Below are 11,505 nucleotides of genomic sequence, written 5' to 3' on the forward strand. Positions count from 1 at the left end.
GCAAGCTGAAACCACTGAGCTCCATTCCAGAGGAGTGTGTTTTGGAAGAGCCCGTACAGAGTCAGAGCTCCAACTTGGAGATTTTTGTCTCCACCCTGTTGGGAAGCCATTGGCTGGGATTGCCTTGGCTTTGTTTGCCAACAAAATGATGGAAGTACGCTACGGACCTGAGCAGAGGGGACAAGGGTGAGGGTCTCCACCTGCCGGTGTGGCGTAGAGATGCTTGGGAGATGTTCCGAGAGTATTTTCCAAGAGTCACTGGGAAGACACTGTCTGGCCTTGCCTCACCTAAGGAGCCCCCCTAATCGGAGAGGGTGCCAGGAGATAAGGGTTCCCCTCAGCTGGTCACACACAGCACAGTCGACGAGCTCACCTCTGTTTTCTGTGTGTGGAGGGAAGGAAGTAAGGCCGCTGACACCTGGCCCTTCTCTGGAGTTGGCCTCCAAGCTGGGATCATGGCATCATGATCTCAGGAAGTTGCTGTCCTCTGGAGAGTCCATTCGCACAGATACGCCAACTATCTCACAAGTTTCCGTATCCTGTGTATTCATAGACCAACAGGTATTTGATTAAAAGAAAGGAAGCAGACATTTCTTCTGGATATGATTAAACCAAGTACATATGAAGATTCTGCAGACCGGTAGGAAAATGAGAAAACACATTGCAGAGAAGGAGGAAACGCACGGCTTGTGTGAATGGATTGAACCTCAGAGACCATCATTGAATCTCAGTTTACATATCACTTCTTCCAGGAAGCCTTCCCTGACCTCTCCAGGGCCGACTGAGGTCTTGCTCCTGTGTGCTCCCCTGAAGCCCTGCACCGAAGGTGACATTCCTGGGCTGTGATCCCTTGTGTGTTGTCTCTGTCCCTGGCCAGACTCCAGCAGAGGCCTTGAGAGTAGACCGTGCCTGCCCTATAGTGGGCCAACAGTAAATATTTGTTGTCACAGACCATGGGCCCAGTGAAAACAGACTGCTTCGTGGGGGTGAGGCTGAGGTGAAGCCTTTGAGTCAGGAAACCGAGGGCTTTATGTTCCCCCCACGAGGAAGGTGGGTTCCCCCAAGGCCCCTGGACTAATTCCAGCCTTCCTGTTCTAGCTCGCCTTATCTTGATGGAGACAGTCATTTGTTTTACATCTTTTACGGAGCCGAGGCCTTGCAGCCCATCGAGGAGAGCTGTGTGGGGTGGGGTTTTCTGATTACACTCCTTGAAGGCTAAGCTGTGATTTCTAAAGCTCTTTCATCTGTGACATGACCCAAACCCCTACCCAATTTCCTCTCCCAGAGAAAGCAGCATGCCACTCTTACGAAAGTGATTTTTTTTAAATTACGTTATTTGAAGGAGAAGCGTAACTAAAAACGTGTATTGAGCAAAACAGAATACTCCAGTTGGCACGGGGAAAAAAGAGGGCTTTTGAGAAAGACAAGATTCCACGTGGGAGCCTGATGTCTTAACCGTTTCGAGCCTGGTTTCCTGGCTGAATTGGCTCTTTCTCAGCCATTGCAAGAGCAAAACAGCTCCTAAGCCCTGACCTAACCGTCCCCTCCCCCGTCTCTACGTGAGCCCTGATGCCATTCCTCTGGGGACACAGCTTGGTCTTGTCGGGGCCCCTGGGCTAGGGCTGCGCTCAAAGCCTCCGAGTGGCCTGGTGCCCCGAGAACCAGTCACACTGCCTCCTCTGTGCTGGCCCCTCTGACATCCAGAGATGGCTCTATTTTGCCATCGGAATACGAAGGAGAAGTCTCCTTCTGTCGCTCTGTTTTCCACTTCACTTGTACCTGGGTGCTGCCCCCTTCCCTTCTGTCTTGGCTAATTCCCCAAGGGTGCTCACTGTCAAGAAAAATATTACCTGTGTGTTTGTAATTGAACAACCTTGGTGGTTTGTTTTTTTTAAGGCACCAGCACTCTTAATACATGGGCTTCTCCTTCCAGCAAGCCCTCCTCTGCTCTGCTCCACTGGCCTTCTGACGACCACCTGGCAGTCCCTTGTTACTGTTCGGCAACAACTTTCTAGGAGAAGGTGCTGGTACACGGTGCCGGGGTGCTGAATAGCCTTGGGCAAGTTACTTAATCTCTCATCTATGAGGTGAGAGCAGCTGTGCCTGTAGAAAGGTGCCGGGAACAGGAGAGCATGGACGTGATTCCCCTCCGCGGGCCTGCCTACAAGCCTCCAGGCCTTCGTGGGGATGGATGTCTGCTGGGCAAACCTAATACAGCCACAGAGAGAACCTTCACGTCTCCACATGAACCGTGCGGGTCCCCCCCCGGAGGAAAAGGCATCAGTGTGTGCCACTCCAGTGCCCCCCAACCACCTGTCCCCTCGGTGGTCTCTGCCGCCTGTCCCCCCTCCCTGCTCTCCGCTGCTCTGGGGGAGATGCCCCTCCCCATCGGGTGTGCAGGTACCCTGAGAGCCGGCCCCGCCCTTGCTGGCTGTCTCCTCACTCCCCATGCCTCCCCACAGCCTGCACGTCTCCCAGAGACACGACGAGTGACTCTTCCCAGGATCAGTGCAGTTGAGACGTGGCTCACACACCACCTTTGGGGATGCCTTCCCTGAGCAGTCACTCCCAGGTCGCCCATCCTGCCGCCCTCTTTTGATTCTCTGAGTAGCAGCCATCAGTGTTGCCTGCGTCGTGTGCGCCTCCCGCTGGACCCCGTACAGGGCTCTGTCGCTTTGGCCGCTGCCTCTCTGGCCTCCAGGGTCGTACCTGGTGGGTGGCTGACACCGTCCTCTGTTTGCCACCAGATTCAACAAATAGTAGCTGCTGCTTTTTTTTTTTTTTTCTGGCCCCACGGCATGCGGGATCTTAGGTCCCCAGCCAGGGATCGACCCTGCGTCCCCTGCAGTGGAAGCGCAGAGTCTTAACCACTGGACCGCCAGGGGAGTCCCAGTAGCTGCTCCTTTTGCTGTTCACATTGGAATGTGTCTCCATGAATGAAGATGTATATATGTGCTAGTTATAGACAGGGTTAAAATGGTCTGCAGGGGATTTGACAGCCACCCTACCGAAACAGGGACCCTGAGGGCAAGTCTTTGTTATTTTCCTCCTGGATTGGAAGGCTGACGCGGAGTCGGTTGACTCACAAATAAAGATCCAAAAGGAAGACCAGCTTCCTTCCTCTGAGCCTCTCCGGCAGGTGCGCGGCAGGACTGGGAGCCCACGCTTACTCTCTGGAGGGCTCTCAGTGATCTGACTGTGTTCTCTCCTGCTGAGGGTCCTGTGTTAGCAGTCGCCGCCCCAGACCCCGCCCCGTTTTTCTGCACATTCCCACAGACGAGGGGCTCAGCAGATCTGCATCACCATCTAAGATAGGACAGTGGGTGCACATGCTCAAGCCCCCTGCAGCACAGTGCTTCCCAGGGTGGGTTCCAGTGGGTCCTCAACCTCCCAGTTCTCGGATCAGGGGCCCCAGAGGCAGGTGGGGGTCTGAGACACAGGGAACCCCGAGTGAGTCAGCGCGTCCGGGACCCTCCGAGGAGGAAGGAAGCAGGGGCAGTAGAAGGTCCTAAGGTTTACACGTCAGTGCTGGAAACGGGGGTCTTGGGAATGGCTTTTGTGGAGCAGTTCTCTGTGCACATGGGCTCCGGGGCTGGGCTGGAGGACCCTTTGCCCCATGGTATGCAGCACTTCTCTCTGGAGATGAAAAAAAGAGCAACAAACCCTCACGGAGTTCACATCCCGGAGGGGAAAGGAAACAGGTAGTGACGGGATAGGTGGCTCACCCCGTGGGGGACGCATCGCAGCCCAGACCCTCCTCACGACTTGCCGTGTGGATATCCCAAGGGCGTGTCAGACCGAACACACCAGAGTTACCCTTAGGAGCTGCCCTGCACGGCTTCCGGGTGTGTCCTCTAGGGCGCGAGGTCTCCGGGCACCCCTGGGCCCGGGAATCGCTCCCGACACCTCCCTCCCTTCTCTGCACTCACGTCCTGTCACCTTTGCCTCCTTGGTCCCTCTCAGGCCCATCTCTTCTGCTGCGCCGTCACCGCCCCGATCCTCACTCCCCTCATCTCATCTCTCCTCTCCTCTCCTCTCCCGAGTGATCCGTCCAGAGCTGCCTGGGCCCCTCCAGTGTGTCCTTTCACCAGGGCCCCTCTCCTCAGCCCTGCTCGCCACACGCACATGTGCACTCTCACGCGTTAAGTCCCCTCCATGGCTTTCTGCTGCTTCTAGGATGGAACGGTCCTTGGCGCCGCCTGCAGAGCGGGGGCGGGTGGCCCTGCCCGTCCCTCTGGCTGATCCTGGAACCTGGCCCCGCTGCTCTCTGCACTCCAGACACATGCCTGCCTTCTTTATTTTAATTTACTTTTTAAATTATCATACAGTAAAATCGACCTTGTTGTTCTGACGTACAGCTCTGTGGATCCTAACACGCGCCCTAGTCGTCTTGTCATGCTGTGACTGCCGCGCCTCCTGCCCGGGGGCCTTGATTACCGCACTGGCCTGGTCAATCCTCTCTGGGCGCAGACGTCCTCCTCTAGACGTCTGCTCCGCTCCATGCGCTGCGCCCCCGTGCGCTGCGCACCGGTGCCCTGCGCCCCCTTGCACATGCTTCTGCACAGCCGCCGCAGGCCTCTGGATGCGCGGCTCTGGGGGAACTCGGCCCACGTGGCTTGGCGCTCACGCTGCATCCGCGGTGCCTAGGCCGCGCTCGCCTCTCAGTGGGCGCTCGGGGAACACGCCCTGTGTGAGGAGAGGAGGAATGAACCGTCCGCTCAGGAATGGCTGCAGCCCCTTCCGGAGACCCGGCCCAGTGCCGCGGGGGAGCCGGGGCTGCAACCAGACGGGCTCCCGCTGAGTTCCTCCTTCAGCTCTTGTTGGAGAACTTAGCATCATCTGATTCGTTCGCTTAATGAGGATTATAAAACCTACCTCAAGTCCTGCAGTCGGATTAAGTGAGGTGACTGTAGAAGTCTTTGTTAGAAGGAGGCACTCAGTAACTGGCAGCCTTCACCCCACCGTGTTGGGGGGAAGATCCAGTTCCGGAGAAAGGGTGCTCAGGTGTTCACCTGTTCTGAGAAACAGCGGAGCCTCTGCTCCTGTGCCGCTCTGCGTATTCAGGTTGCGCTGGGGAGTCCCCCGCCCTCCCTGCGGTGCGGGCCGTGCGCCCCGCCTGCTGCCCCCGCGTCCCCAGTGCCGCCCATAAGGACTGCGGTTCTGTCGGTGCTGAGCGGGGAGCTGCCACCTGCCCGGAGCGGCCTTCCACCTCGCTGCCCAAGCCCCTCACTCGCGAGCCGGCTGGTGGAAACAGCTAAAAGCCCGGCCCAGAAGGCCCTCTGGGACTGGGCCGCCCCTGCACGTGACCCCCTTTGTTGTCGCGGTGTTGGCACCGCAGGGGGCGGGGGGCGGTCAGGTGCCACAGGTGCTAAGCCTTGTGGGAAGCCTCCCGCCCCCGCCCACCACCATCTCCGAGCAGAGAGGGAAGCGCAGACGCGCGAGGACCCGAGGGAGTCTGGCTTGCGGGGTGGGAGCGCGCCGCCAGGGCCGGCAGCTGTCGGAAAGGGTGCCTCTGTAGATCTCTGATGACGGCGTGTCTTGCTTCTCCAAACCTCTGTGCAGGAGCGTGTCTTTTGGGAGGAATCCTCTACTCCTGGCAGTTTCCTCATTTCAACGCGCTGAGCTGGAGCCTCCGCGAAGACTACTCCCGGGGCGGCTACTGCATGATGTCCGTCACCCACCCGGACCTGTGCCGGCGCGTCGCCCTGCGCCACTGCCTGGCCTTGGTCGCCATGTCCGCCGCGGCCCCCGCCCTGGACGTCACCACGTGGACCTTCCCCGTCATCGCCCTCCCCATCAACCTGTACATTTCCTACCTCAGCTTTCGGTTCTACAGGGACGCAGACCGGAAGAGCTCCCGGAAGCTGTTCTTCTGCAGCCTCTGGCATCTGCCCCTTTTCCTGCTGCTGATGCTGACCTGCAAGAGGCCGGCTGCGCAGGGCGACGCGGGCGGGCCTCAGAGTTGACGGCGACCGGCGTGTGGGGAGGAGCAAAAATCATCCAGAGAGACGCACAGGGTTTTTCTTTTTTCCCCCTTTGCTGTTAGGCAAGGATATTTTGGTAATTCCAAAGCACCAGGAGAGAAGTCGCTGTGTTGAGAACAAGACTGTAAACTAATTTGGTGCTCGGTGATCACTCGACAACTCTTTCCGCGGTGATATCCAAAATGATCCCCAAATAAGAATTGGGTTGGCTCCGCAGTTTTACGTGAGGAGCGCATTTCTCTTTGAGGGTCTTTACAGAGCTCTTCCTCTAACCCCACCCACTTTGTCCTCTCCCTCAGGTAGAAGTGCAAGCGCACCTTCCTTTCTTAGCCCCTCCACACACACTCCCCAGCTGCCGACCGGGGTGGCCGGACGAGGTGCACACTCGCACTCTGGTATCTGTGGTTCCGTGGCCTCTGGCCCCTCGCCGGCTGTCAGAAGAAATGCAGGCTGCCAGTCGCAGCCCCCCTTCCTGTGAATGAGCCAGGGCCCCCGGGTCCACCTTCCTCTGTCCCACACACATCCTCAGCCTCATTTTCCCTCAGACGATAACAGAACGCCAAGGACATGCTGCTGCCCAGCCTCTGCGGGAGGAATTCCAAACGGTTGTCTGGGGAATCTCAGACTGGACCACCCACCGCCCACCCGATCACGTATCAGCATTTCAGAAACTCCAAGGAATCAAAGGCATCTTTAAAGTTCACTTTAAAATATCAGAGGTGTCAGAGCGTTTCTTTCTGGAAGGGTCATGCTGGACTTAAAACTAGAAATCCCTCCGGCTCCGATCCATCTCGTCCTCTTTAGTCACTGCTGCGGTCATCAGCTCGGCTCAAGGCTGAGTGAGAAGGGAAATCAGAAAGGGGCCAGCCGGCCCACATAGCTCACATTCTTGTCCCTTTAGTGAGGAACACATTTCCATCCTGCTATCTTCTAAATTCAGAAATCAGCCTCCACACGTCCAGTGGCTTGGAGAGCCGGAAGCAGGAGCTGGACTCCGGATGGGGATGCCTAATGGTCCTGGGAGGCGCATGGGTCCCCGCAGACAGGGGTGGCCTCCGTCACCAGCAGCCTCCTCAGCCCCCACATCCACCTGCTTGTCCGCTGTCTGTCCATTTGCCCGAAGGTCTTGAAGCTGAACAGGATACTTTAGTCACTCAGTGCCCCGGAAGGAATCCATCTGGGAATTTAGGCAACACTTAAACAGTGCCTGCAATACGCCTGTTCTCTCAAAACCTTCCAAAGCGATTGCGGGTAGCATCTGAGTTCTGTCTCTGCTTACCTGAAACATCACCTCCTGGCTGCATCCAGGTGGCCCTGTGGGAGCTGGCATGAGTGTGTCTGGTGGGGACGTCCACAGCCCTCGGATCTGTAAAGCGAGTCGGTTCTCTTCCTGCTGCAATAAACCAGCACCTGGAACCATAGTGTGTGTGGCGTCATTCCACTCCATCTCCGGTTCCTGGTGGAACCGATAACACTTGCCTCACTTTCATGAGCCGGGAGGAGAGCAGAATGTCCCACCCGGAGATGTTTCTTATTGATGTTTCTTATTGCACTCCCGAAAGAATCCGCCTGACACCCACCCTCTGCTCTGGATCACCTAGTCTCTCCCTTCCCCTCCCTTCAGAACCATCGCCCTAGAAATGGTCCTTGGGGCCTCTCTGACCTCCTGACTTGTCGTTCCCCGGCTCAGAAAATACAGTGCCCAGTGTGCAGTCTGCACCACCAATGATGTCTCAGCTCCTTGGTGCTCAGACCCCAGGATGAGAACCTTCCACAGGAACCCCTCACTGCCATCCCCACCCCCACCCCACCACCGTGCTGCTTCTCACACCTCCCCGGGGCTACCCTGTGCTCAGACCACCACCTCCCCAGACCCCTGTCCCTTCATCCCTGCGGGAACGTGGAATTCACGCTCCCATGACCCCCTCAGCCCTAGAGCCCAGACAGCTGCTCGGTCACCTGGGCTCCTGACGTCCCGGGGCTTCACCTCCACAGCTGGGTGTTCTGACCCTGGCCGATGACCAGTAGCATTTCCCTCACAGTGAAGCCCGTGTGTTTCAAGCATCCCTCGGCAGGTCTCTGGGAAATCCTGTCACCCCACTGGGGAGGCACGAGCATGTGCAGAGGACCTCCCAGGGACCCAAGGTTAAAGACAGGAGGGTCTGAGTTTGCTCATCCTGATGATTCCCTGGCCATGTCAGGAGCCCAGCCTGGGACGCACTGTCTGGACCTGATCTGCAGAGTTTCACTCAGCCTGTCAGGCCAGTGGCTGCAAGGACAGGACTCAAGCTGCGGGCCCTGACTCAGGAGGGGGGCCACACGGGTAGGAGCAGAAGCCTGTGCTTTGAAACGGGATTGCACTTGCACTTTATTTCACAATATGGCAAACTAATGACAAGGAAAGGGGTCATGTCCAGTTTCCTTATTTAGCTTTTTAAGAAACATGATTCTTAACACGCTATTCCTTCTGACTCTGGGAAAATTGCACCAACTTCCTTTTAGTAAAACCACTGTATCCGTTGAGGATAAAACCAAATTTCACCAAAGGGTCTGTCTCTGTAGGCCGACAGTGAGGGGGATGCTGTTCGTTGCCTCTTCCCAGGATTGGTTTGTGTTTTCAGACATAAAAATAGGGTCTGTCTTGCCCAATCAAAACACCTTTATTGCGCTTTAAATACACTTTAAGTGCCCCATGCCCTGATGCTAGAGGGAAAAAACAAGGCTGTCGGAAACTGTGCTTTGCTCTGCGGATGTACAGAGTTGAATTTCCCTCTGACCGTGTATTTTTTCTCAGTCCATCCTCACTCCTTTTGCCTTGTTAAGAAAATAGCTAGGACTCAGCACTTCTCTGCCCCATGGCAGTGCTGGGACCAGAGCAAAGGTTTTTCTGCTTGCTGACGCAGGTGTGATGGGAGACTCACTTCTCTGAGTTCAGTTGGAGTCAGGGTCTCCGTCCTCTGACCTCCACCCACCCCCCCTCCCCAGCACACTCCTGTTACAGCAGGACACTTGTAACTGACGGCAGGAGGGACTCAGGGGAGAAAGGTTTTCGGGAAATGCTCTCTTGACCTTTCTAATGACATGCTCACAGCCCAAGAGATTTTGACTTAAAGACGAACTGAGTTGGGATGTTGCCTTGTTTTTTCTCTGGAATCATCGGCCAGCTAGCGATCGTCCACAAAGCTCTTTGTGTCCGGGGCATGTTTTCTCCATCCGTCTTGTAGGATCAGTGGTGTCAACTGACAGGCAACTAAATAAAAAGCAAGTGGAAAACAAACAGGGTCCAACAATCAACTTGACTGCTGCTCCACGGCACTTTTTCCCCAGTGTCTAGAGCAATGCTTGGCCCAGAGTAGGTGCTCAGTAAGTGCTTTTTAAAAATTATTATTATTTTTTTTATTTTTGGCTGCATTGGGTCTTCACTGCTGCATGCAGGCTTTCTCTAGTTGGGGCGAGAGGGGGCTACTCTTCGTTGCGGTGCGTGGGCTTCTCATTGCGGTGGCTTCTCTTGTTGCGGAGCACGGGCTCTAGGTGTGCGGGCTTCAGTAGTTGTGGCACGTGGGCTCAGTAGTTGTGGCTCGCGGGCTTAGTTGCTCCGTGGCATGTGGGATCTTCCCGACCAGGGCTCGAACCCGTGTCTCCTGCATTGGCAGGCAGATGCTTAACCACTGCGCCACCAGGGAAGTCCCTCAGTAAGTGCTTTTTGAGTGAATAACCCCATCTGGGCTACGAGAGGCCCCTGTGGTCAGAAGCACAGGGTCTCTTAGCCTGGGATCAAGAAGGAACTGATTCGGAAAGCTGTTTATAACAGGCGGTTTTGTGAGAGAAAATGGCTTGTAAACCGTCCTTATCCCACTGCTGGGACAGTCCCCGTTCCCACCCCACCCGCAGGACAGTCCGAGGCTGCACCGACCAGAGCCCCACCCCCACCCCCGCTTCCAGACCAGCACCCGCAGCTTCTCTTGTTTCTGGAATCTCCCTTCTCTGACTTCAGACCATCCCCCCCACTGTTCCTGCTGTGTCTCCCAGGGCACCTGTCAGTGTGCAGCCTGCAGGTGTTACCTGTCCATGCACCATCTCCCTGCCCCACCATCAGAGCCTAAGCCCAGTAAGGCAGAAGCGTCTGCTGCTCATTGCTGGATCCACGGGCACGCAGAATAGAAGGGACTTGGGAGTGACCATGAGGCGGGTGCTCCGTCAGTGAGCAAAGGAATGAGTGGGTGGCTGTAGGGCAGGTGCTGGGGCCGGAGCGACACTTGTCTCGGCTCCACTGGGACCAGCACGGGGTGGGGGGGTGAGTAGGGCACACGCCCCATGTGACTGAATCCAGGGCAGACGCAGCTCTCGACCTGTCTTGTGAAGGAAACAGCCAGGGTCGAGCCAAGATGATGACTATCGTTCCTTCCTGATGTTACTCGGTCTTTGTTTTCCGAAGTGTGGTACATTTTCGCTCTTTCCTGTGGCTTCAGGGCTGTCTTGGCTCAACGACGAAGCAGCAAGGAGTTCTTAGTCAAGTCGGCTTCTTGGCCACGATTTTTCTTGCTCTCTCTTTTTGCTTTTTAAATGCATTAGCAGAGAATCTAGTGTCTAGCTCCATCTTCTTCCTTAATCGTCACCCACCTCCGGCGGGTGAGAGCCAGCCCGTGCATCCAGGTTAGCTTAAAGGAATGGGACCCCGACCTGGCGCATAAGCTGGGGGGCTGCCTAGGAAGTGGAAGCCAAGAGGGGGAGGATCCCAAGTGCGAGACGGCAGGTTGGCCAGGCCGGGGGTGAGGATGGAGTGCCAGGGTCTTGGTAAAAGCCAGTGTGTCCTCAGCAGACAGCTCCTACCTGACAGCTCCTCTCTCTAAAGCAAAGCCCAGAACAGAGCTGGGGATGGGCAGGAGGGGGGAGGGGAGGGGAGCAGAGGAAACTTTGGAGGAGACAGAGCAGGGTGCTTTGCTGAGTAACCCTACCCCCAACATCTAAAGAGGGGCCAGGTGACAAGACGAACAATCCTGGGAGCATTAGCTGGGCTAACACAAACACCGCCCTCCACCCTTCCCACCCTCAACAAACAGACAGACACAAACCAAACAAAGCGTCAGTGAGGGGAGAGGCACCTGCCCCTCTGTCATCCGCTGAGCAAGTGACCGTCCACGTGCCGTGAGCCGGGCCTGGTGTGGGACAAAGGGACGAACCCAGCTTCGGCCGCGACCCCCAGGAGCTTACTCTCTGGAGAGTTCTCAGAGAGGGAGTGGAAGGCGCATTCCAGCTTCTTCCCCAAAGTCCTCCGCTTCTAGGTACTTTGGCCACAAAACTAATTGGCCGGGAGGCAACTGCTGAAAAGATAAAATAACAAAAAATAAAAGAGGGACGTTAAAAAGGACATGATGGTACATGAGGAACGAATAACAAAATTAGAAAGACTATTGCAAAATCAAAATATCTGAATACATTTTAAAGGTGTGTAGGGAATTCTCTGGCGCCAGTGGTTGGGACTCCGGGCTCTCACTGCCGAGGGGCCTGTGTTCAATCCCTG

The 11,505-nt window shown here is 56.2% G+C and overlaps 1 protein-coding gene across 2 annotated transcripts in view; it reads left to right on the plus strand.

Moving 5' to 3' along the window:
• Nucleotides 1-7,405, plus strand: part of COX10 (cytochrome c oxidase assembly factor heme A:farnesyltransferase COX10) — a 110,584-nt gene extending 103,179 nt beyond the window's left edge. For both annotated transcript variants that reach the window (XM_027131094.1, XM_027131093.1), the window contains exon 7: nt 5,563-7,405. In XM_027131094.1, coding sequence (XP_026986895.1) covers nt 5,563-5,966 — 404 coding nt within the window. In that variant the 3' untranslated portion in view covers nt 5,967-7,405. The remainder of the gene's footprint in view (nt 1-5,562) is intronic.
• The last annotated feature ends 4,100 nt before the right edge of the window (nt 7,406-11,505 follow it).

The sequence above is a fragment of the Aethalodelphis obliquidens genome, unplaced genomic scaffold, assembly GCF_003676395.1.
Source record: "Aethalodelphis obliquidens isolate GAN/ISIS:26980383/991018 unplaced genomic scaffold, ASM367639v1 scaffold38, whole genome shotgun sequence".
Taxonomy (NCBI): domain Eukaryota; kingdom Metazoa; phylum Chordata; class Mammalia; order Artiodactyla; family Delphinidae; genus Aethalodelphis; species Aethalodelphis obliquidens.